At 37.3% G+C, this 27129-nt stretch overlaps 1 protein-coding gene across 2 annotated transcripts in view; it reads left to right on the top strand.

Moving 5' to 3' along the window:
• SMAP1 (small ArfGAP 1) overlaps positions 1–27129 on the top strand; it is a 97526-nt gene that overhangs the window by 18131 nt on the left and 52266 nt on the right. For both annotated transcript variants that reach the window (XM_052781782.1, XM_052781781.1), the window contains exons 2-4: positions 7102–7235; positions 7939–8024; positions 12001–12076. In XM_052781782.1, the coding sequence (XP_052637742.1) occupies positions 7102–7235; positions 7939–8024; positions 12001–12076 (296 nt within the window). The remainder of the gene's footprint in view (positions 1–7101; positions 7236–7938; positions 8025–12000; positions 12077–27129) is intronic.

Genomic DNA, 27129 nt, shown 5'->3' with positions numbered 1-27129 from the left:
TGGTTGGAGATGATGGATGTGATTCTACCTTTCAGGGGGAGAACTAAGCAGCCTTTGACAAAGTTAGTAAGAGGTGGTCTTTGAAGCAGCAGGATTAGACTAAAAATGGATGATAGTAATTGTATTGCTTTTGAGCATTTTAGTATCACCCTGACTTAATCCCTGTCTCTAGTGCATTATGTTTCAAGGAGAGAAACTCAGAGGAGTCACTATAGTTCTGCCTTGTTCTTTTGTTCTTCCCTGGGTAGCTACTGGAGGAGGGACTGTGTTACTTAGCTCTTCTTGTGTTGAATTACACAAAATACAACTGCTGCTTGCTCATTTTCCATCTTTTCTGTGTATCTGATGTACAAGAGTGCTTGTCTTCTCTTCGTGATCTTTATCTGTATCTCAGCTTGTAGGAATTACAGATGTTTCTGGAAAATATTCATTGATAACCTGGTTGAAATCTTGAGTAGCAGAACACTTGTGCAGTATGAATTGCATGGGGGAGTAATGCAGAGAGAGTGAGCACTGCATGGGCATGCTTGTACTGATGCAACCACTAGGGCTTTTTGGTAAGTCTTTGGCCAAAAAGTGATAGTTTTTAGGAACTGGCTAGCAACCACTCAGGATGAGTCAGAAGAGACGTGTAGATTTTCTTGCAGTTAATTCTCTGTTCCACAAGATGGAGCCAGTTATTTGACAAATAAAGTCTGTCAACCAGCAGCAGAATTTGGAGAAACAGAAGAGAATTAAAATTACTTCACTGTGCTTTATGGTCAGAGGACAGGCAGGGTGCAGTTGAGTGAAAGGAAGAACTGTAGTCAGTCAGAAGTCTTTGAAGATGTTGGCCCAAGATAAGTTTGCTACAGACTATATTGAAATGCAAAGCAGTTAGTGCTCTGTTATATGTAATACTTGGCTTCCTTCCTTGTAGAATTGCTAATTGGTAACTGCAAGAATGTAAAGTGAAAACTAACTTTGTTTTTATGTGCCTCTGTAATACAAAACTTATTTAAACTTAGGCTTGACAAGCTTTCTTCATTTAAAACTTTGTCTCAAACTTATTAGTCTCTTGGCTAACTGGTTTTATGCACGTAGTGAAAGGGTTCAGAGTAGTTTGCAGAGGTGTAAAAGAGTCACCCTTCCCTTTGATGGCAAATATGAAATTGAAAGGCTGTGTGCTTGCTCTTTTTACCCCAATTCTGACCTCTGTTTGCTCTCTGTAAGTTGAGATGTTTAGTAAGAGTGGGTACCACCTGTGCTGCAGCAAAAGGAAGTGTTTTGGTATTAACCCACAGTTACAGGAAGCTGAACAGATGGTAGTGGAGTGATGGAGGGAAGGAAACTCTGAATTGCTGTGGTAAGGGAGGCAACCACCATAATTTTCCTACTTTGTAGTCATATCTGCAATAATCTTATACTTGCTCCTTTGTGGACATCTCCCAATTCGGTCATATCCCAGTACTTTTGTTTCCTTTTCCCTCTTTTTACTTTGTGCTGCTCTCCACTGCCTGTTTTGTGTTGTGGGTTTTTTTGTTTTGTTTATTTTTTTTTTAACTTGTTTGTGTGACAGGTACTGCTACTCCTGCCCAGTCTGGTAGTGTATAACCTCTCTCACTAATTTCTTACTGCAGGTAGAAGCTGAGTAGGGGATGGAATGTTGACTGAGAAGTTTAAAGCAGTTAAAGGATTTTTATACAAACTAATCAAATAGAAAGCTAAAGCAATGTTTCACACTGTATTGACTGCTTGGATTCATATACAGTTAGTATATGAGGCTTCCATGTTTTTTGTAATGCAGGTAAAAGTACCTTTTTCTCAGTATTTTAAATGAGCACTATCATGTAAGCCTTGTTTTGTACATGGTACAAGACTGCATCCACTGAATCAAAATAAAATTTGAGCAGTTTGGAATAAAACTTAAACCTTGGACTTCTAAAAACTAATGTGTTTTATCTTGTGTTTCCTTTGGAAATGCACTATTCTAGTTTCAGCATTACCATTCCTTTCATTATTCTTGCCCGAAGATCTATATCAGCTGTACCCACAAAAAGTTGGTTTTATCAGCTCTAATTAAATTAGCAGGGTGTGTCAGCAATGCTGTGAACATTTATTGCAGCATCTTCTTACTTGCAGTGTCAGCTTTCTAATATAATGGAGTAGAACATATGGCCCAAACTGAGTTATGTGGATGGGGAATAAAGGGATATAAAGGAGTATATGCACACACTTTAAGCACATGCAAGGTACTAGTCCAGTTTAAATAATATGGAGGAGAAATACCTCATCAAAAATGATATCCTGAAGAGGGGAAGTGTGGGAAAATTTTTGAAATACATTGGGACAAAAGCTTTCATCTCACTAGAGAGTATGTAAAAATGATACCTTTTTCACAAAATTCACACTTTGAAGTGCATTTTAGAATAAAAGAATGTCATGTGAAGATGGATAACTTTTTCAGCAATTTAAAAGTTGGCTTGAAATCGACTTATGTGAAGACTTGTATCTAAAATTATGTAAATGATTTTCAAGCTCTTCATTGCTTAAGCTTTAAACAGCTGAAGTCAGTTTTTGAAATGTTCTAGGATATTTTAGTAGCTGTAGATGTTTCTGCAAGTAGGGAGAATGTTTGTTCTGTACAATAGCTATACTGGCATGGAAGTCTACTGTAACTGGAAAAAGCTCTCTTCGGGTCGTTACTTAAATTTACAAGTTACCTAGCAATTCTAAAAACTTAAAGACATACTGGGAAATGTTGTCTTGTGGCTACATATTTCTTTCATTCTTAGAGTCCAGATTGTCTTTAATAAAGGACTCCTTAAATACTCTAAATGTGTCACAATTGGTGCTGTTTCTGAGAGTTTAATTGAATTCTAGTTTCCATTCCAAACTTGGTGTACAGTTCCTGAACGCAAACTAATGTAGTAGCAGATGTGGTGGGCTGACCCCAGTGAGCAGCCAAACGCCCACCCTACCTCTTGTGCGTTCTCCTTTCCTGTGGAATGGGAGAAAATAGAAGGAAGGTGGAAAGACTTGTGGCTTGACATCATGACAGTTTAATAAGGAAAGCAATAGCTGCACACACAAGTGAAGCGTAAAGAAAAAGCCATTCACTCTTTCTTATCAGCAGGCAGATGTCCACCTATGTCCTGGAAGGCAGGGTCTTGGCATGTGTAATGGTTGTCTTTGGGTTGCTGAAGTTTTTTCCTTGGTTCATCCAGACAGTGTTTCAGGGACTTCACAGTATCCTAGTATATATTCTAGTATAAGCATTGGTCATTTTCAGGACAGCACAAGTCCTATTGCTTTTTTCCTTAAATTAACTTTAGCAAAGGATGAAAGAGGCTGAAAATATTTTTAAGCAGTGAAATTATTCATATCTTAAATGACTGAAGAAATTACTTGAAGTGTATTTTTATATCAGAGTGGTGCATTGATAGCGGTGCATCAAGCTGCTGAAGTGCAGCTCAGCTCTTCTAGTAGAAAGTTTGTATTCAGATGGCTTTCAAAAGAATAACATTACAATTGCATTAAAATTCATGTCAAGCAGTATTTCATGTTAATATTGGCTGATTGGAGTTGCACTGTATAATGCAGTTCTTGATAGGTAGGCATTACTACTGACATGTAAAGGTGTCTTAAATAGCATAAAACAGCAGTCATCAACATTCTTAACATCCAGTCTTCATTTCTGAAGCCAAATGTCTGTCTTCTTAATTGGCTAGCAAAATACATCCAGCAGATTAAAATTTACAAAAGTAACCTAGTTTAAGAAGAAAAACAAATGTATCTTTAAGGACCCAACGAGAAGAAATGTGAATATTCCTATTAAGTGCAAAATATTTCCTGTGTACAGAAATAAGGATCCTGACTTCATACAGAATTGAGATAACTGCAAATTGTGTATTGAATCAGTCCAAATTACTGTTAAACATTTCTCACACAGGATGGTTTACAGACTAAGCTTTAGTTGACTGGTTAAGTGAAGCGCAGCTGCTTTGATGCCCACACAGAAAACATTTTGTAACTTTTTGCATACTGCTTAACTGTGGCTGTAATTGATTTGTATTAATTAAAACATTTTTCATTTGAAGTGTTTAATGTTGCGTATTGTCATTAGTCTGAAATAAATTCAGAGATTACAAGTGAACATTTTTTTTCTGGCCTCAGGTTTGTTTGTTACTCCACTGCTTAATTTGTTACTTTATTGCTTAAATATATTTGATTTCCCTATGTTATTTCAGAAATAAGCACAAAATAATGAAATCTGAGCTTCTGGGAAAATACGAAACTGTTCTTTTCCAGGAGAAAACCAGCTAATTCACAAGTTGTGTTATGATCTTTCTTCTTGTTAACAAAATTCTAAGTTAAAATATTAAACGACAGAGTTAATGATCTCCCTCTTCATTTATTAAGATAGTCTTCAGTCATGTCAAGCCCTCATTCCAGTCTTGTCTCATTAATGTAGAACTTGCCTATCTGGCATGTCATAGCTGAGGAAGAACCTGAAGAATAGGAAGATCACGTGTAGTTGTACAAACTCTGTTGTGGTAAAAACTTTATAGTGGCTGTGTAAACACCCAATAGGATAAAAATATGGACAGCATATAGATACTACAGGTAAACACCTCCTGTCCCTATAGTAACCTGACCAAAACTGGCTTCCTTGTTTAGAAGGCACATCCCTGGGTTGGGTAGTTCGGGGGAAAACTGGAGCAGCTGTTGGGAACACAAGACCTTGCCTTATCGTTTTGTTTCTAAACCATCATGGCTACATTAAACGATTGCATAAGGTGAGGTACTTTATCTACAATGGAGTGGCTAAGGAGGTTTTTTGGTTAAGTTTCTTCTGGTGTGCTACTTTAGCTGAAACTTAGTATGTTGAGGCAAATGGCCTGCAAAACTCTATCCTGGAGCACTAAAACTTAAAGCAGTATAAATTGTACATGGGATCTTCCTGTACTATAGATCTACACAGACTGTAAGGACAGGGTGACTATTTTGTGTTTGTAGTGTTTCATAGTGGAAAACAAAAAGGCAGGTCAACAGGTTGCTAGCTGTTGAACTGTTTTAAGACACATTGCAAACAGCTTCACTGTTTATTCTTGCCTGACAAGTAGTAGTTTTAATGTAGAAGTGCCGTGTGGGAAATGATGTGTTAGTTTCAATGAGTAACTGTTAGAGCTCTTGACCCCTGAAATCTAATCTTATGATGGTAGCACTTATTTTGAGAACTGCCAGTCATCTTAATCATTTTGGTCTTAAAGGTCAAGCAATAGGCATCAAGTGGTCTGACTTTTTGAGATCTTGTTCAAGACAAATTAAAAGCAAGGTGGCTACCCAAAACATAGACAGTATTTCCACTAGTAAGGGGAAGGCTTCTTGCAACAAATCCTGGGAGCTGTGAATGTGTCTTGGGATTTTTGAATACCAATTCAAAAGAATAGAGTCTAACTGAAAGGATTTCTCCTGCTTCTTTGTTTGGGCTATTGCTGGACAGTACTTGCACATTATCAGGGCTTTTTTTTTTTTTCTGTTCTGCACACCCCCCTGCAGATAAGTAGGCTAGGGGTGGGTGGGCAAGAAATTGGGACGAGACATGGCTGGGATAGCTAGTGACTCTGACCATTCCATACCACATGATGATGTGCTTAGCAATAAATGCTCAAGGAAGGGAGGAGGGAGAACATTCTTGGTTATGGTGTTATCTTCTAAAGCAAGTTGTGTGTGCTGAGGCCCAGCTTTCTAGGAAGTGGCTGGACACCTGCCTGATGATGGGAAGTAATGAAGAAATACTTTTTTTTTTTTTTCTTTGCTTGTGTGGAGTTTTTGCTTAACTTATTAAAACTGTTATCTCAGTCTGCAAGTCTTCTCGCCTTCCTTCTCTTTTCACCCTGTCCTGCAGGAGAGGAGAGTGAGCAAGCAGCTCTGTGGATGTTTGGCTGGGGTCAACCCAACACAGTCCTAAGCTAAAGATCAGAAGAGAGAGGCATGAAATTCTTTTCTAGGCTCCAGGAAAGTGTTTGTACAGTATATTAATATCGGAATGCAAACTGCTGCAGTTGCATGAGTGGTCTAGATGCGCATCTGTCGTACAAAGTTGGAAAATAATTGCTCAAAATGTTTTCCAACTCTTCAATGCGCCTTCTTGCTTTTGACAGTTAAGTATTACTTAACCATCAAAACTTAACTCCTTAGAGCTCAGAACTAGATGGACTTTAAAGCAGTGCCTTTAATAGTGGTGGTGTACAGAGCTGGAATAAAATTATATAAATGTGTTTAATTTGAGACTCTGTAGTAAGTTCAAGTCAAACATCCCAAGTGTCACAGTGGGAGTTCAGGCCAGCATACTTTAGGTCTGTCAACATGCCAACACAGATGAGAAACAATGGTAATGTTCATAAATCAACCCGATTCTTTGAGAAAAATCATTGGGCTGTGAATGGCAACTCATGCTGTAGTTTAGTAATCAAGGGTACTGAACGTATTCAGTTTTCTACCATTCTTAGTCATGGATATTTTCATCAGTTGGTTTTGTAAATCTTTGTATCATCATTCTGTAAGAGTTTGTATGCTACTGTTGTAAAGTCTGTGCTGTATGAGGTATTAAAGGATTTGTTGTGTTAATGTAAGCTTGTCCTGCATTTAATTTCAAGTTAAGTACAGATGCATGTCTTAGGAAGCTTCCTAATTGTAGAAAAAGGGGCAACTTCTACTGATTTCTGTTGATGCTTGCATCTGATACATAGCTGTAAGGATTATTCAAGATGTAAGCAAAATCTTGTTGTTAGTAGTAAGCCAACTTTCTAAAGTTTGTTTGGGTTTTTTGGGGGGAGATGGGGGAAGTGGGAGGCGGAGGCCAGCGGACACAACATATGACTTCCTACCTCAATCTGGCTGACTCTAATGTTATGTGACATCACTTAGAAGTAGAAAGCCGTAAATAAAATTGCTAACAATGGAGACTGTTAGAAGTAATAGATATCCTAGACAAAGAGCTGTGAGCCTTTATTCAGACTTCTTTATTCCTGTTGTCAGTATAGAATTATGCCAAAGAAAATCTTCACAGCATATGGAATTTTGAAAATAACTAATTTATTTCCCCATTCCCCTTAGGTCCAAGATGGGCCTCTTGGAACACCGGTGTTTTTATTTGCATCAGATGTGCTGGAATACATCGAAATCTTGGGGTCCATATATCAAGGGTCAAGTCTGTCAACTTGGACCAATGGACACCAGAGCAAATACAGGTAAAATATCCTAAAACATGTTTTCAATTTAGAGGGAATGCCAGGAGTCCTTTTGAAAAGATTTGAGTTTATCATGATGCCCCAACTTAAACGTTTTACAATCAAAGTAGTTCTTAATGTGTTATATTTCTACTGTAATGAGTTTAAGTTCTGAAAACTCACTTCAGAAATTGGTTTAGCTATCTTTTCTTTATATTTTAGATGTATTGTACCTTGCCATGGGGACTCTGAAAACTGCTGCTTTGTTGTATCTGTAGAAAACATGTTGTAAGCCTTTTCCTTTTCCATAGGTGACAGTAAGGTAGTGTTCACGCATCTGATTCTTGATTACATTCTTTTAGTGTACCAAGTAGTGACTTTTCCAGGTATGCTCCAGTCTGAAGCCTCTTTCTGCTACCAGATAAATTTTCTTACTCCTATTCCTCCTGGTCTGAAGAGCCAGCCTGAGAGATTAAAGTTTATCTTTCACTGGATGGGTTAGTTTATACTGTAAACAGCATCTATGTTGTTAGCTTTTGTCCAGCAAGTCTTGGCAGGCAGCCCTCCTGTCATGTGTGAGCATCTCCCAAGACATAGGGCAGCAGAGCGGTCTCCAAGTTAAAAACTTGCAGTGTCATTTAAGCACACCAATAGCATTCTGACTGTTTCAGGATTTAAAGTATTGATGGACATGAACTAACTGTTTTCTACTACTTTCCTTTAGTGCATGCAGGAAATGGGAAATACTAAAGCAAGACTACTCTATGAAGCTAATCTACCAGAGAACTTCCGAAGACCTCAAACAGATCAGTATCCTTTTTGTTTTAGCTTTCACATTGAAATGACTTTTAATGCAATTTAGATGTTATGACTGTTTCAAGGAACTGGTACATTTGGCAGCTCACCTTATTTATTTCATTGATATTGTTGTATAAGAAATGATGGTGGAAGTTGGAAACGGTTCAGAAAAGGTTTAAATTACTTCAGTTATAGCAAATCTACTTTGTAATGAGATTTGGCAAGACCCATTTATTTTTGCTTTCAGAACAGGTGACTTCATAAATTCCCTGTATGTAGGAAGTTAGAGTGATACTAGAGAGCTTTTGAATATTCTGTCTTTATCTTGAATAACTGCCAGCTGAAGTTAGAAGTATTTGAACAGGAAATAATGAGCTGAATGGTGAAGTAAAATAAGCCACTGAATCTTACTCAAGTGAAGTATGGATTTTTTCCTCTAGATTAACTGTTCTGTAATCTTTTGGAGTTGAAGTGTATACATTCTATGAAGTGGGTGAGCAAAGACGTCTAGCATGGGAATATCTAAATAAACCAAACCTTCCTGACGGCCACCACTTGTGTTGGTGTGTGGTTATCACCATGTACCTGGAAGGAGAGAGTTGGAAGAAGAATTGTCTACTGCCAATAAATAGCTTTCCTCAAAAAATACCTTTTTTGAATGTACTGAATCATTAGGATAATGTTTAATGGCATTAATTTAGATTTGTATTAGCTCCTGATTTAGTGAAGTTACTCCACAGGTAGGATTTGCTTCACCTGATCTTACTGGAACTCTTTAACTGTAATGAGATCCTAAACACCTACTGTTAAGTGAGCTGAATCTTTCCCCAACTCTCTTAGCCTGATGATGATACAGGCTATGGAGGCTGACAAATGGACTTAGTCGTAACTGGATCTGAATTTTCCTTTTCTGTATCCAAAAGTGATTTTGGTTCTTCTGTTTATTAGATACTATGCTCAATATGCTATGCGCAGAAGATTTTTTTTTTTTAAGGGTTAGACTCCTCATTATAAAATGCACTTGAGAAAAACAGATATGTTTTTTCATATTGCAGTAGCTTTTTAAATTAAACATACATATGCATAAGAACAAAGTAACTGGAACCAGATAGCACTGTAATATTCCAGCTGTAATATTCTAGAACTTTTTCAGCCATAAGACTGAAATACTTTGACTAAAACTTATTCAAAAGTGGATCTTGAAGATGTATATTTTGTTCTTACTGCAGCTAACTTGAATTCACTGGTGCTATTGCAGGAGAAGCAATAATGCTTTACTCTAAGCTTTTCTTGTCAGATCAGAACAAAAGTCTCATTTTTAGACTTTCAGAATAATTCCTTTGTTGACACTGTATACCTTGAAATAATTATATAGCTTTTTGAACAGTTGTCAGTTTCTAAGTAGTGGACTTGGTCAGTTGAATATATTCCATTACATGTGTTTTCTTTATTAAAAATACAGTGCCAGGAGAGAGGATGCCAACATTTTTTGTTTCATTTCTCAATTTCCCCATAACTTTGGCAGCTACTTACCTGCTTGACATTCATGACAAGCTGTTGTGTTATGGGCTTTTTTGCCTTTCCTCTTTGCCCTTTGTATCACTACAAAATCAGCATTGTGTCTCATCAATATTCTGGTTATGAATATTCTCAATATTCTGAATATTCTTTTGGATGAACTCTGAAACCTCTTTGCATGTAATGATCACTTGTGTATATGTTCTTCTACATTAGCGCTTAACTTCCTGTAGCGCTGTAAGATACTTATTTCTGGGTTTTGGATAGTAGAATGGAGGCACAGGAGAAACGTGTATGTGGGATCTGCCCAAAATCTCTTGCTAAAGGTCCCCCATCACTTCTGCTTCTTAATCACAAGATTGACCTTTCTGGGCATTTTTTTTTTATTCTTCCCTTGTACTTCACAGGGATGCTGTGGTGTAGAAGCTAACTTTGAGGATCATCTTGATGGTTTTTTGTATGGCAGCTTTAGCTTCCTGTTTGAAAGTGTTTTTTTCCAAGAGTACAGTGAATCATTTTTTTGTCTCTTCATTTTACTCACTTCTTAAAACGGTTTTGGCATGTGTTGAGGTTGTTTTAAATTCTGTTGTTAACAAGAACATGGTAGGTTATTGATCTAAAGAAACTTATGTGGTCAAAAAATTCGTGCATATTGAAATGGGGTAACTTGAATAAAGTGGATATTTTTCAAAATGCACAACTTAATACCCCAGTGTAATAGCATCCTGAAAAACTAAACTCTATGAAATTTAAATACTTATGGTTCTGTGTTAATAATTTTCAAATTAAAACTTTCTAATTGTCTGAAATATCAAGTGTACATTCTGGGAAACTGCTAAAAATAGGGAAATATTTATGCAAAAGAACTAAAATATCTAACACCAAAATCTGAGCAACCAAAGCTTAGAACACTTGACAAAATAAATGTGCCATCTGAAAATGTTAATTTTGGCAAATAACTAAGATTTTTTATTTGAAGAAAGGATAGGTTGTTCTAAGGTATTTTATAACAATCAAGTTTTGAATCTTTTCTGTTTACGTCTAAATTAGTTATAATTTAATACAGTTATCCAGTTACAGCCCAAAAGCATGGGAAAAAATTAAATTCACTTTCTCTGTCTCTTCCCCCAACTTAGATTATATAGCACAGTAATTTGTACTGCAAGTTGAAAATAAACTTTCTGAGGGAATCCTGTTTAGTCTTTGCTAAATTTCAAAAGTTGTGGGAGTTGCATATTATACAAGTTCCATTCATCTGTAATTTGATAATATACATCGATTTTTTGGCAAAATGACAGTCCTTTGGTATGTGTAAGGAATAATGCAGTATTAGTACTGAGATAGTTGCATGTTCAAAGTGCTCAAGATGCCCTTGAGAATGTAGATATATTTGGAAAGAGATAGAAAAGAATGTTTTGGGTTTTGCACCTTTTACGAAGCAGTGTCTTCACGTGACATTTGCATACAATTTGAAACTAAATGTGATTGTCGATGATATAATTTGGTGCACAGAATGAAGGAACTGAGTGCTCCGAGTTCAGTGTTAATCTTAAGAGACAGTACGTGGAGCTAAGGTATCTTTCCATTGATTGAGGAAAAATTGCTATGGAAGTTTAAGATGCAATGACTCAGAGGTTCCACAGTTGCAACTTCAATTTCTGAATGGATAATCACATTGCCGAACAAATTAGTTAAAATTTATTCTACAGGTACCAGAGAATCAGCTTTACTAAAGTTAAAAGTATTCACACTGCTTTGGAAGAGCTGCTTTATGAAGCTGAGAGAATAATTGAGGAAAACAACCAGTTGTTCTTTTTGTGTTTGAGCTAGTGAGTTGTCAGTTCTGGTCTTCTACATCAGTATGCTTGCTGCTATTTCCACCTTTGCTTCAATATCTTTTTATCACGAGTGTTTTAGTTTTCTTTCCCTTCCACAGAGATGTTTGTTAGAATAGCAGACTCTCATGGAGGACTTAATGTTCTCAGAGAACTGTTTATGATCAGCTTTTGATGCATGATATAATTTGTGCAAATCAGAGAACATGTACATACATTTCACCTTTTATCTGAAGAGAAAGTGTTTTTTCCCCAAGTTATGATGGATAACTATACTTTAATTATTTACCATATATGAATACCTTTGTTCAAGTATTTGCAGTACTGCAGCCCTGTATCTTATAAATACCAAGTGAAAATATCCTAACTGGAACACTGAGTTACTTCTAGTATATCTTTCACATATTGTTTCATCAAGAGATTAAACTGCTTAATTCTCTGTAGTAAAAATAAGCTCTTTTTGGATACTGCAGTAGCAATTTTTCTGTGTAGAGCACTTTTTGTTGTTTTAAAACTACAAAATGAGATGGAGCAAGAATCTGGTGCAATTCTTTAATTTGAATAACCTGTCAGCTTTTTAGGTTAATGTTGCTATTTATCTGAATGTGTATTTTCCTTAAACTAGCTACTTCCAGAGCTGTGGAATTTTTCATCAGGGATAAATACGAAAAGAAGAAGTATTATGATAAAAATGCAATTAATGCCTTCAATGTAAGTAAACAGTTTCACCAAGAATTCTGTCACTTTTCTTTTTTGAAAGCTACATAAGAGAAATGTAGAAAACATTATGTGTGTTAGAATGTCTTTTACAGTCAAAACCTTTTTGATACAGAACTAAATGCTTTCTTTTGTATCTCTTGAAAGCTATCGCTAGTTCTGTAAGTTCAACATACATTGTCTATTACATACATAACAGGAAAGCGTTATGATCCAAAAAATAGCTTGCTTCCGACTCTTTATATTGTGTTTTTCTCTTTCAGTGATGGGTAGTTCTTCAACAGTATACTTTGAGTCCTTTCTGAGTATATTTTTCTGTGTTACAGGGGTAAGATAGTTACTGTTTCTGGTGACCTTCCTTCATTCTCTGTAATAACTTGATGAGAAGTCCTAGGGTGTGTTGGGTCCCTCTTTCTGAGGGTCTTATTGCTCTGCTGAATTCCAGACTGTTGCTTGCAGTGAGGTGCAGTATAGTAGCAAACCCAGGCAGTATGGCAAACCAGCTGTTTAATCATGTAGCTATGTGTTCACTACAGTAAGTTGGTGAGTGCTTTTCTGGCAAAGCAGTTTTGAGAATGTCAGCCTTTACTGAAGTTCATAGCCTTGTTTGGTTTTTGGGATACAGCAATTTCTGGGGCATACAATCTACTTTATATATTTTTATTTATATAGCTGTATTTATGCTTAAACACACACTCCTCTATACCTGCATTATTTAAGTATGGCCTAACATGTAACTTACTACTCCGTCTTACTAGGCAGTGAACTTCAACAGGGAAACGAGTGCAAGGGTGGGCGTGAAGAGTAAGAGTTTATGCTGCCTTTCCCATCTGAGAAAATGGATCTTTGAACGATAGTTTCATTTTAGAAGGAAAAAACCCCAAACCTGGAAACTAGAGAAGTGTTGCATTCATTAAGCATTGTTGAAGTAGGGGGAAAATTGCTTCACTTAAGAGGTAAAATACAATTGTGGTTTGAATTACACTGTCCGTTACCCTTCTTTTATTCCAAAGTAGAAAATAGGAAGAATTGTTTAAAATTATACTTCTTTTAAAAGTTCAAAATATTCCCAAGATCTTTGTAAACAGAGAGCCTAGGTGTCTAATATAGTAGTCCACTGCTGCCTTAATATGTTTGAAGGAGTAATCAGATTTTGCTTTATTGTATTTCAGACTAATATGAATTGCTTACCTGTCATAGCGGCAAGGATAGGATCCAGACAAGCTGAAGAGATGCTTATTACTGCTCAGGAGAGGGAACACCATTTTATTTCTTCCTACTTGGGGTTTTCTTTCATTGACTAATGTAAATGGCATAATCTCTCTGAGATAGGAACAAAATTCGATCATGAAATATTTTAGTGATAGTAACTCATGCACACTCACATTCTCCTGCATTTCTTCAAGGCCACCAAACATCAGGTTTGAGGTAGGCAATCTGAAATCACAGTTATGGCAAAATCCTAAAAGTCCTAGTCTGCCGCTTGAACTGGGTTACCCTCCTTGGCTCTGGCACCAGCCCAGCTCACATCCACATGTAGTGCTGTGACTGGTATTCAGCGATCATCTTTCGAGTGGGCCCGAGACTGACAGGGCGGAGGAAGAAAAGGGGAAACGGAGCCTCCATTCTGCGTGTCCGGTACACTGCTTTTCTGCTCCTGGCTACTGTTGGCAGGCAAGAGGGGATGTTACCCTACACTTCAAGCACCTGGAGGTCTGTGGGGAGTTTGGGAAGATCGGGGTGAGGAAGGGAATTCTGTGGAGGTATGCATTTCTGTGCCCCTGTGCAGGGGGTGGTGACGGTTTCTAAAGCTTTCCTTTTGCAGTCCTGATGACATTTGAGACACCTTCCCTCTTCCCACCCTGCCAGGAGGTGGCTAAGATTCCCTGGGAACTGAGGGGCGGCTGTGGACTTTCAGCCCTCTGCCAAGTGTTTTGGTAGCATCAGAGCACTTGCTAGCACGATACTTCCATGAGTAATGGTCTTGTGAACTGTTTGGGTGGGGTGTCTGTGCTACGTCATGGCAAGCTCTTTTCTTCTGGAAAATTTCTTTACCGTGCTTACTTTTGCAGAGAGCACCGTGTCCTATTTTTAATCGAAATCAGCATTGTTGGGGTGACCTGTGAGCTTTTTAGCACACTTAAGTTTTGTTATCACCTTTGAAATAGCAATGCCTTCTGCTTGGGTTAGGACCAGTTTAACTTGGAGATGCATATGTATGTTGTCATTTGGTAAAATGAATCCCTCCTGGGTATGAGCAGGTAATACAGAAGTGCAGAAACAGGCTTGCTATGCCCTAAGGGTTGCTTTCCTTAACCAGGTAATTTCACTGAGGTGGCATTTAAAAATTTAAGGGTCTTTCCCAGATTTTGTCCACTGTTACAAGTTGCTTGTGGTAAAAGCTTCCTGTATCAGAAAAGTTGTTTTCAATAGATTCTCTTAAAACATGCAGTACGCTATTTCTCTTAGCTTAATTTTGGCATGATCATAAGCTTTTCAAGTTTGTCTAACAGTACAACATCTGTGTTAATGTATTCTGTCTGTTGGAGCCCAAGAGTGTATGTCAAGGTTCAGTTCTTGGTTCTGTGATGCTTAGGATTCATGTATCTTTTCTTTTGTTACAAATTTTTTATTTATAATTGTTAATTCTATGAGATGTTTTGTGTTCTGACAAGACTGTTGTATTACTAAATTTGGCTTTTAGAGATACACACTATAATAACAAAATTAGCCAGTGCAGAGACCAGTACTGCCATCAAACACGCAGACTAAAAATAGGCAAATATGAAAAATTAAATTTTTTTTTTCATGGTTGTCGTGGTTTAACCCCAGCCAGCAACTAAACACCACGCAGCCGCTCACTCACTCCCCCCCCACCCAGTGGGATGGGGGAGAAAATTGGGAAAAGAAGCAAAACCCGTGGGTTGAGATAAGAACGGTTTAATAGAACAGAAAAGAAGAAACTAATAATGATAATGATAACACTAATAAAATGACAACAGCAATAATGAAAGGATTGGAATGTACAAATGATACGCAGTGCAATTGCTCACCACCCGCCGACCGACACCCAGCCAGTCCCCCGAGCGGCGAATCCCTGCCCCCCCACTTCCCCGTTTCTGTACTGGATGGGACGTCACATGGTATGGAATACCCCGTTGGCCAGTTTGGGTCAGGTGCCCTGGCTGTGTCCTGTGCCAACTCCTTGTGCCCCTCCAGCTTTCTCACTGGCTGGGCATGAGAAGCTGAAAAATCCTTGACATTAGTCTAAACACTACTGAGCAACAACTGAAAACATCAGTGTTACCAACATTCTTCGCTCTGAACTCAAAACATAGCACTGTACCAGCTACTAGGAAGACAGTTAACTCTATCCCAGCTGAAACCAGGACAATGGTTCACTGAAAAGCAATGCAGGATAAAGTTATGGGCAAAAAAAGCATTTGTGGTTTTAATGGCTAGTTACATTTTAAATAGAATAATGCATTTAAGTAGAAATCAGATATACATTAGAAAAATCTAATGCTGACTGAAAGCATTATGCAGCAAAATGCTGACTTTAAAAAATATTTAAAATCTATTAAAATGCATAGATCTCAGTTTTCTGATCCGTCATTATTGGGAAAATGTGAAATGCTGGTTCTGTATCACTGCTCAGGACTAAATGAGTGGTACAATTTACTCAGCTATTATAAGTGGGTTATCAGTAAATACTTACTCTTGTTTTCTTGCTCAAACTCAGTGCAGGCTTGTGACTTCTTTTATAGAAAGACCTGAGAGGCTGACACCCTTCAACAGTGGTATATTTGGTTTTTTGTTTTGGGTTGTTTTTTGGTTTTTTCTTTGTTTGGTTTTTTTGTGGTTTTGTTTTGTTTGGTACTGGGAAACACTCTGGTATCAGTTAGGCCTAATTCTTTACCACAATCTTGGGCTTTAGCCTTGAGAAAAATCTTCTGAATGTAGCAGGAGTGGTAGCCCCAGGTAGGCAAACTACGGTGCTCTGGGTCAAGTTAGATGTAGGTAGGGAATTTATCAAAGTGATCACACTATGCTTGTCCCTTCTTTTCACAGATGTACTTCACATGTACTTTAGGTGAAACAAAAAGCAGGAGCTCCAATTCAGAATAAACAACATAGCTGGGGGGGGGGGAAGCCTGGGAAAAAATATCAGTGGAAATTATGTATTCCTTGTTTTTTACCAACACTGATAATACAGTTAAAATCAATCTGATATTTTAAGGAATATGTTAATGTGGATGAGTTTTATGGGTGCCTTTCAGGTTTTTTGGAATATTTATACTTTTTTAGATCTTAATGGGAACAGAAACCTTTTTGTAATCATTAGAAAAATTTTTAACAGTTACGTATGCATTTGCTGCTTCATTTCTTGTAAGACAAGAAGAAAAAGTTTTAGAAAAATGTCTAACAATGCATTTGTAGAAATACTTTATTTCCAGAGTACTGGAATATCGCCATTTAAAAAAATTTTTTTCCATTTAACTGCTGTTAAAGTACCAGTATTTACTTTTAATTTTTATCCTGATCAATGTAAAGAAGAGAATTTTGAATAAATTAGCCTACGTAGGGAGGCAAACTGATTTTTTTTTTTTTTTTTTTTTTTGTACTCCATGGAAATACCCTCAGATGCATGTCAGCTCTTTGAAAAACTCTTATAGTTGAAATGATCTGTAAATGCTTAGATACAGTTGTAGGGTTGTCATGACTGAAACTGTGAAGACAACTGTATGGTATTTATGATATTTAGGAAAATGTATCCTTATTATCAAAGTATATTCCATTTAAGCAGTGTAGCCGATGACAGAGTTAGAAGTAGTATTTCTCAAGCCACTGCCTGCCATAATTCTTTCCCAACATTAACAAGAGTCACACCGTTATAAAAGATAACACTTCCTTTCTCAGAAAGTAGTTCATAGTCCTACTGTGGTGAGACCTTGGTTTGTCGAGACTTCTAAAGACCGGCTGCTTGAGAAACCCAAGTCTCTTGATCTGGCCAGCTGCTTTCCTGTTTTCCTTTGGTATGATGTAATTTTGAAACATTCAGGACTTCATGGTTTTTTATGCTTTTTATGTATGCTTAAATTTAAAAAGAGGAATAGTACAAGTGAAAACACTTGAAGCTGACAGGATGTTACTTGGAAATATATATATATATATATTTGCTCTGTGAATAACACGTGATTTGGTACTGTTAACAGCAGGAACTTTTTATGCTCTTTGAGTAATCAACTTAGGAGCAGCAGTAGCTGTTAGTAAAATCAACTTGTTTTAAATATCCTCAGCATAATACTGTCCTAGAATTAATTTACTGCCAAACTCTCTTCTCGATTTTTAGGCATACATAAGCTGTGAATGATGCAAAGTATAGCATGGAGTCTAATAAAACAAACTTCACATAGTAGTGAAACGTTTAGGGCATCTCTATAAATGTGATGCATCTAAGATACGGTAGCATGAGCAATTTGCTGTGCAATATGCTATGCTGTTTGACTTGATTTATCCCTGATAGCTTGTACAATGCAATTGAGAGCTTGCATCACATCTATAGTTAACTGCAGACAGTTACTATAGGTCAAATCGTGTGAGGTAATTTTGCATGTTGAAACTCTTCTTCAGGTGGGTGCTGACATGAAACTGTTCAGGAATATCTTTCCACTTCGGACTTGTACCTGATTATCACTTTCAAGCATATGCAAATCCTTTTATATTCATCATAGGGTTTTTTTGTACACAACAATCCTAGAACTGAAGGGTAAAGCATGCAAAGCAGTTTCTCCTCTAACAATCTTAGTCCTGAAAGACTGTTGCTTATTAAATCTTTTGTTTGCTTTGGACTCTCATTAAGCTCTTTGTGCTCCTTTTGTTTACTATCTCCTGGAGCACTCTTAGAAGAGAACAGCTTGCAATTATACAAACACCTTTCCCCAAGAATCTGAACTTGTGTGCTTAAATAAATGACTTGAAGAACTTTTTCAGAATTGTTGCAGTAAATACAAGTGGAGCAAATATGAGCCTTGTTGGAGACAGACTTTGGGATGTTTGTTTTTATGGAAGTAATGTCTGAAGAGAGCATTCATTTTGACTGATGATCTCTGTATTGAGTCCCAAATACTTGTAATCAAAGCTATGCAACTGGTAAGGTGGAGGGACAGCTGTTAATGAGGCTCATGATCTTAGATGCAGTGGCCAAGAGCAATAGTAAACGTTGCTCGTTTTACGTTTTTGGGAGTTGGTAAGAATCTCCCAAAATTACTAGTTAGAGGAAGTAAGCTTTGAAGTAGATGATTACATAGTTTACCAATAAGCCAAGAGAAAATGTGTGATCTTTAGAACTAAGGTTCCAGAAAGAATAAAATCTGTCTAAAATATGCTATTGAGTAACAGCTGCTGGGGTGATTGTTTCAGACACAGGACTGCACTAATGAAGGGGTTCCTGCTACCCAATCCAAATCATTTAATTTGACTGTACATGCTGCTAAGTTACAAGTGCACTAAAGTTGCCCAGAGGTTCAGGAAATCGTTTGAAGCAATCGTGTTTTCCACATTTTTTAAAAACTTAACACCTCCTCTTTGATGTAAAATAAAAACTGTAAAAAGACAATCTCTCTTAAACTATTGTATATTTTTGTATCTAATACAATGACCCTTAAGCCATACAAGTAATAAGGAGCAGCAGTGAGGTCATTGTGTTGAGTGTAGATAAAGATTAGCTGTGTAGGTATTATCACAAACAATCTCCGCAGCTTTTAATATAAATAAGTGTATAGGAGAAGAAAGCACAACTTCTCAGAATGCATATGGAAATTGCCTTGTTCAGGGTGGATGGTGAATCAACTTAAGCAGATTTCAGATACTTTCAGTCTCAAAAATTATGAACTGGCACAATCTATTCCACTACATGAAGTGGGAATATATTATCATGTCCTGAAAATGGTTAGAGACTAGTAAACAAAGTTTCTATATTTAAGAAAGGGTGTGAATTATGTATGGAGCAGAAGTTTCGTGTAACTCAGGTTCACTGAAGGAAAACAGTAATGGGTCTACATTTTCCATGCTTTCCTAAGACATTGTGTATAATTCAAGACGTATGAATTTAAGACAAGCAATTGGATAAAATGTGATGTGAATTTAGAGATTGTGATGGCACATTTTCCAGAAAGTTATCTTAAAGGAGATTAAATCCATAATACATTTACCACACTAAAATATGTCACTTGGGCACCTTAAGATGGATAAATTGGGGTATGATAGGGTACATGAACAGTAAGTTTATAGTAGCTAGCATTCAGAAGCATTCAGTCATTGGCCTGGAGAGAGGTTACCAGTTACCCTTCCCAATATTGCAAGAACCATAGCGAGTTTTTTTTAGTGGTGTGTGAATAATTTGTGAATCAAGTGATACGAAGTATTTTTGAAAGATGCTAATGAAGATAGGCATCAGTAGGAAGCACTGAAATACCATACAGGAATTATGACTTGAAGGCAGGGATAGTGAAAGTGCGATAAATTATTTTGTAAGATCATGCTGTTAGAATGGGTTGAATTATAGAATCACAGAATAGCTCAGCCTGGAGGGGACCCTTGGAGATCATCCAGTTCTCCCTGCTCAATGTGGGGTCAACTAGAACAGGTTGCCTGGAGCCATGTCCAGTTGGCTTTTGAATATCTCTGGAGTTTGGAGACTCCGCAACCTCTCTGGGTAACCTGTTCCAGTATTCAACCACTCCAACAGTAAAAAAAAAAAAAAAAAAAAAAAAAAAAAATTGTTCCATTTCAGTGGAATTTCTTGTGTTTCAATTTATGTTCAGTGTCTCTTGGTCCTGGTTCTGGATACCAGAGGCAACAGTCTGCCTCACTCTTTGTTCCCTGCCACCAGGTATTTTTATACACGTTAGTAAGACTTCTTCCTGCCCCCTTAGCTTTCTCTCCTCCAGGCTAAACAATCTCAACCCACTAAACCTCTCCTTGTCTGAAAGGTGCTCCAGTCCTTTAATCATCTTAGTGTCCCTTTGCTGGACTTGCTCCAGTCTGCCCATGTCTCTCTTGTACTTGTGAGCCCAGAAGTGGCCATGCTGCTAGCTCATGTCCACCTTGACCTCCAGGTCCTCTTCTGCAAATCTACTTTTCCAGCCAGTTGACACCCAGCCTGTACTGGTGCGTGGGGTTATTCCTCCCCAGGTGCAGGACGTGGCGCTTCCCTTTGAACTTCGTGTGGTCCCTGTTGGCTCAGGCTGTCAGTAGTGCTCTGAATCGCAGCACACCTACCTAGTGTATCAGCCACTCCTGCAAACTTGCTGATGATGTACTCTGTCCCATCGCATGGGTCATTAGTGAAGAAGTTAAATACTTTTGGCCCCAATATCAATGCCTGGGTATACCGCTAGTGACTGCCGTTGAGCTGGACTTTGCCCAGCAATGGTTAAATGAATGAGTTAGAGAAGCCAGGGTGTGGATTTTCAGTATGCTGGCTGCATTCCCAGTAGCTCCCACGTTGCAGGGTCTTGTTTTCCCCGCTTCTATAAGTACTTTCCTTTGAGGAGTAGTTCACACAGCTGGACTGCCTAGCTAGCTACAAGTCACTATGTCCAAGTAAACAAAACTTCTGCCAAAGCTGAAATCTGTAGTGACTGCATTGCCAGTTTAACCTGGATCATGAAAATCTAAACGAACCTACATGCAGCAGGGCAAGCCACTTAGTAGAAAAAAAAGTATTGTTCTGAAGTGTTGGGAAGCACTCGCTAAAGATAGTTTTCCCTGGAACAAACACAGAAAACATCGGTTAGGTTGGACAGGGGAAATGGAGGGCACTCCAGTAAGTAAGATTAAAAGCATCTGTTCTGTTTATCCCGTGTCAGCCTTTAATTAAGCCATGGTGACTCTCCATAATATCTCAAGAGGTGGTTATCTAAAGGAGAAGCTAAATAATCTAAAAAAAAAAATGTGGGCAACAATAGGTATGGATGCTCTTGGTTACTTGGAAAAAATATTTTGTGCTCAAGTCTAATACTATTAAATATATCTGTATTTCCCAGAACATTGAGTAATTGCATCTCTGCTTGATGTAAATTTTATGAACGTCTATAGCTCTGCACACATACAAAACTACAGCTAGCTTGTGCACAAGCTTCACTGTATTCCTGTAACGAGATATGGGCACTCTGAAGGGATGGAGGAGTGGTGAGTGTGTTCAGAATATTGACGGAAGAGCAGTACTGGCTTCTTTGAAAAGCCAGGTACTGCTGTGTTTTGTGAAACATGGGACACAATCTTTTTTATGCGGTGTACAGCAGTTAGAACACTGAATAGGGGAGACATTTTAGTAACTTTAAAAAAAGCCGTGCCAGTTAGCCTAAAGAACTTCCGCAGAATTTCATAGATAAGTGTTATTAATAGTACATTAGTATTCTTACACTCCTTTCAGTATTTCAAGAATAGGCCTCTCTAAAAAATGGCAAGCAATCGGTTGTGTGTTTATATGCATCTAATAGCAGTCTGTAATCGCTACTGCTTTAAAATAAAATACTAATTTTAGTGTTGTCAACATTTGTTAGAGATGTACAGTAATAAAGTCAAAAGTCTGCTGAAATAAGAAAAATGTATGTAGTAGCTGAATTTAAAACCTGTCAGATGAGTGTAGAGTAGTCCTCTTCATTTAGGTTATTTCCCTATATATTGTGTGCATATAAAATGGCCACTCGAGGGCACCTTTGTATTTGGTTCAGCTGCTAATTTCCTGAATACATTGACATGGTGTGATAATGCACTCATTTTTTAATCTCTTGAGTGTTCTGAGTGATAGCACCCTGAATTTCATATTTAAATGGAAGCTTAATATAGGTTTTTTAAAGCTTTAACTTGAATCCTTTTTAATAAAAGGCTAAATAATAACATGCATTACATAAAGAGCAGGATTTTGGAAAAACTACAAATAAAAGTTGGTGAAAACTTTGTTTAGTACATTGACCTTAATGACCAGTAGTGTTTGTATGACTCTTATCTACCATCAGAAATATGTTAGTACAAACCGAAGTAAAATCATTCTGAGATTTTGTATCTTTTATTCTCTGATAGCTTCATTTAATGCTGCTTTTAAGCTTGCTTTTTTCACTTGAAATAGTAGTCTGGTGCCCAGACTACATCGAAGCTATTGAGCCAAATACTGTTTGTATTGATGCTTTTACATGAAGTATTAATATAGTGCGTATTTGGATAATGCCACTACTAAGTAATAACTTAATAAATACTACAGAAGTTTTTAATGGAGAAAATGGGGACAGGTAACACATTGCCATGTAAGAGGGGCAGGGAACTGGAGTAATATTGTAAACCTGCAGATCCTTTCTTTTCGGAACTTATATTTTTTGTGAACCAAAGAGTCTCTCTCAGAGCATAGGTGAAAATGAATTTTACAGTACTAATGCACGTGTATGTATTTTCTTGCTCAGCACTGGACATACATGATGCTTTAAAGACAGTATAGAGTTTCGTTATGCAAAATGGTTATTTTTACTTTATCAGCTTTGTAAGAAGGAGTCCCAAAACACAAACAATGGAAAGAGATTCAAGAATTGCTAAAAATGAAACAATTACAAGTCTTTTGGTCTGAAATGCAATTGAAATTTTGTAGACATAGGAGTATAAATGTGGACATTTAAGAAACAGCTCCTTGCTTTCATTCCCTCTTCTAGGCAATCCTAAATTCACTTCTTAATCAAAAGACCCAACTACTCTTAAGTTACAACTAAAATGAAATATTCAGATGCTTGTTGTCAGTTTGCAGTACATTCTTAGTGCACACAAGCATGTCAACTTTATTCTTTTTCTAGCAGCATGTATGGCTGGTTGCAAGGTTTGCCATTGGTTTTGTCTGGTACTTTAAAGCTCCAATAATCAAGGATGTCTTCGTTCCAGAGCGTAGTGCTAACATACGTTCTCAGAGTAGATCAGTGTGTGCTTCTTTACTTAAATTCTGGAAGATGGCTGGAAGTTTCTTTTTGGATTTTGATGTAGAAATTTAGATTCATTTATTGCTTTACACGTGGCTAAAAGTGGGGGAGGTTTTGGTCGCTTGTCTTTTAGTGGTTGTGATGACAAATATTACTCTTAGTACCTACTTGCTCAAATGTCTTTTTCCATTGGATCTAAATTAAACAAAGATATTTTCTACCTTTCCTGCTGTCTGCTCTTCAAACTTCATAATTGGCCAGTTTTTCTAGAAACTGATACTTTAGCTTTTTTCTCTTTGTTTCCACTGGAATATAACAATTGCATTAAAACTGACAGATGAGAAAAGTGTTAACAGAAGACAATTATAGCTGTGGAATAGTGGTTTTTTTGCAAACCAGATTTTTTTTTTTTTTTTTTTTTTTTTTTTGCTACACTAAAGAGGGGATGTCTGCTTGTAAACAACTTTTAGGTACTCGGACTTGGACCCAAGCATGGAGTAGATCTTCCTTTACTGATGCTTCTGATTAGTCTTACAGAAAGAAGTCGTCGTTAGTAAAGGCTGATAAATACCCAATAGAAAACCCATATGTTACTTTGTGGGATTACATAGTGCTGCTTTTCAGTGATCTTGGTCTCCTAAAAAACAGTTTTTAAATTATTATTAAAACCTTGCTTGGCAATCCTAAGTGGTGATTAGGGTTCTGCTATAAATATTTAAAGTGCATTTGTGACTTTCAACTAATTAAAGGCAGTTTCCCCAGGACTGAGTGCAGCACTTACTCTTGGAGAGTTGGATGCACATACCTGTCATGGGTGAGTGGTTTGATCTGGGAGTTAGTCTACTGCTGGCCACGAATGTAGAAATAGGTCACTGAGCAGATGTTTTCTCGTTTGCCATTTGCTGGCGAGCTAATGAATCTCTTTTGGCTACAAATGGGAACAGCTTTATGAGCCGCTTTATCACTGCAGGAGTTTTGAAAACAAAGATTTACTGGAAATATAAGCCAGCAGCGCACAACTTGTTGTCAACTGTTGTTCCTTACCAGTGTTTCATCTGTTCAATAACTAATATTCCCCATAGCTAATGGTACGTCTGCACTGCAAACAGGACGTAGAAGGTATTAATACTAACTTTGAATGGTCTAACCTGGGCTTTGGCAACAAAGTCATCAGAATAGCATCAAAGTTGTTAAGGGTTGATTTATGCTAATGAGAAGGATTATTTGTTGAGGTTTTTGCTATACATTACACCTGTAAAGCGTGCTGCAGTTTGAAAATATGAACATACCACAACCTTTCAAAGTAAGAGTTGGGGGACGGTACAAGAGAAAACAAAATCTGTGAGGTTTTACTGACACCTCAGAATATCAGGCAACTTCACTGATTTGCTAAAATATGGGGTTAGTTTGGGTTAAAAAGGAGCATTTTGAAATCTCCTGAAAACCAAGAACTTAATGACTAAGGTGTTTGTTTTCTCTTCATGCTCGAAGAGAGTATTAGCATCCACAATAATGACTTGGATATTAGTGAAAATGCAGTCTTCTAACTGAAAAAATCCCAAGATAACAAAAGAATACCCTTACATTGCAGCGTTATTCTAGTTTTTAGTTTTACTTGGTGCTAGTTCTGGTATATGGACATGACACAGTATGACACCCGAGCACGGACAAGGAGCGGAATAGTTGGCGCAGCGTGGGCCGTGCTGCATCGCTCCGAGGGCAGGAGGCAGCCGGTTCAGTGCCAGCTGGGAACCTTAACAGGGTTAACAGGTCGGCTGTCCCTTAAGCATCAGTTTGTCCCAGTGGCAAGTCTTTTTCCAGGCTTCTCTGGTACCCTGGTCAGCTCTTGATGCTCTGACTGCTTAACCAGTTGCCAGAACGGACTGCACCAGCCTCTTTTAATCTGGTTTTATATTCAGCTTTATCCAGCCACTCAGTTTGACTTGATCGGATTTTTTCGTTCAGATTTCCTTATCTGGTGCAGCATGGTAGATAAGATATTTAACATGACGCAGTGGTGATAAAGCTGTTCAGCAGCCCAAACTCAGGCTACTGCTTTCATTATATAAACTTAATCAGTTCTTTATACGTTGTAATGTGTCTTCTCTTAAAGATTAGCTTCAGTCATATGCCTTTTGTACTCTTGATTAGTTGAATATTTGCATATGTGAAGTGTGGTTTCAAGTGCTGTTTTTTAGCCTGAAGTGAATGTAGTGTTGCTGTTTGTCTTTAAACATTACGCTTGGGCAATTCTCAACTTGCAAATCCTGTTCCATATTCCAGGCTAGGCAGCAACTGCTTTTCACTGTCTCCTGCTTATAGCTTGCATGACGCTTCTCTGTAGATTCTATGATTCCACTACTTGATTGGCAAAACTATAATAATTACTTTCAGGCTTTCATAGGATTACTTTATCCTAGGTTAGATAATCCCTTAATTTATGAAGATGATATGCAGATTGATAAGAACTGTTATGGGAGGATGGAAATGTGACGGAAACATCTATAGTGCTGATTTCCCCCCAGCCCCCAAATGAAATTCTGTTTATCTGCTTCTGTGTGGTGAGTAGCTGTTACCTGCTGTTCACCTGTGAGAGCTATCAAGCTTAAATTCTCTTAAAACCTAAAACATACCAAAAAAAAAAGAAAAAAAAAAAACAAACCACAAAAATCCCACTTTATCTTTAGAAACTTGAAAGTATTCCTAAGATGTTCCATTATCACAATTTCACACATTTGCATTTAATTGAAATCTTAGTAAGGAACATAGTGTTAGAGCCCATAGTTTAATATATGTAGTTACCAACTCATTTTTCTGACATCTTTATTTGGTTACATTGTGGTGTCATCGGAATAAACAGGATCCCTGTGTTCCTATAGCAACAGAATGCTACAGTTTGAGAAACTGCTTCATTGCAGCAGATGTATCTGTAACTCTTCTAATAACCTGAGGATTTTAAAACAGTAAATTTAAAAATGAGGATCTGTTTCATATTTCTGCAGGTAAAATTTGGTTTAAAAATTAAACCTTATAAATATCTTCCCTGAAGCTCTACACCACCTTCCAGGACATGCATAGTTTCTGAGTTTGTAATAATACTGAATATATATATTCTATGAATATTCCAGCTATATAAACTATGGTACTGGTAGGATTTTCTGTAAGAAATACGGGGTATTTAGACATGAGGTAGGGGGTTTTATGCAGCTTTCAGTTTCCGTTTAGTGTAAGCTGTTTTTTTTAAACTAAATAAAAACATGTCGTCTAAATTGGATATTTTGATCCAACATAATGACCTGCTCTGTAATAGCTTCATTTATTTTTAAATTTTCTTTGTAGATAGTAGAGGTAATACAGGACAGTGTAGAAGTGTCAGCCTCATAGCTCTGAAGATCTTCTACACGTTTGGTAAATGTAATCCAGCTGCATTTTTGTAGTAAGGGAAATAGAAAGATAATGTTTCCATTAAAGTGATCAGCTATGCATAAAGAAGTAGGATAGGAAGATGTATGAAAATGCATTTAGAGAGATCCTATTTTCTTGAGCAGACTGCATCTGTTGCATATATAACTTAGACCTTTTGGATAATTCTAGAAGTGCTGGAAGTCTGGTGGTGCCAATAGCAATTTTACATACTGATTCCTAGGAAAGAAATGTCACCTGTCTGGAAGGTCTGGCACCTACTGCTAGAATGTGGCTTTATATTAACCCTAAGCTCTTTACTCCTTTGGAGTGCTCTTAGAGAGGAGTTAATTAGAACTTTAATTAACGTATAACTTTCAGAGTTATTTTGCATTCGTCTTAATAAAAATACTCTGTTACAGTGAGCAAGAACAAAGGCACTCTCTTCTCTCCCCCTCCTCTGGGACAGTGTGCCTTCGTGCTTCAGGACATTAATATTTCAATAGTCACATGGGATAAAATTGAACAATGGATGAAACCTAATTATTTTTCTTAGGCCTGTGATATGATCTTATCTAGGTTCATTTTCTTATATTCTATTCTAGTGAATTTCATTATAAGTCCCTTATTCCTACCTGACAGATTTCCTTTAAAAATCATACTGATAAAAAGCAAAGGAAA

Source organism: Harpia harpyja, chromosome 3 (assembly GCF_026419915.1).
Source record: "Harpia harpyja isolate bHarHar1 chromosome 3, bHarHar1 primary haplotype, whole genome shotgun sequence".
In the NCBI taxonomy this organism is placed as follows: Eukaryota; Metazoa; Chordata; class Aves; order Accipitriformes; family Accipitridae; genus Harpia; species Harpia harpyja.
This window is presented reverse-complemented; position numbering and strand designations above follow the sequence as displayed.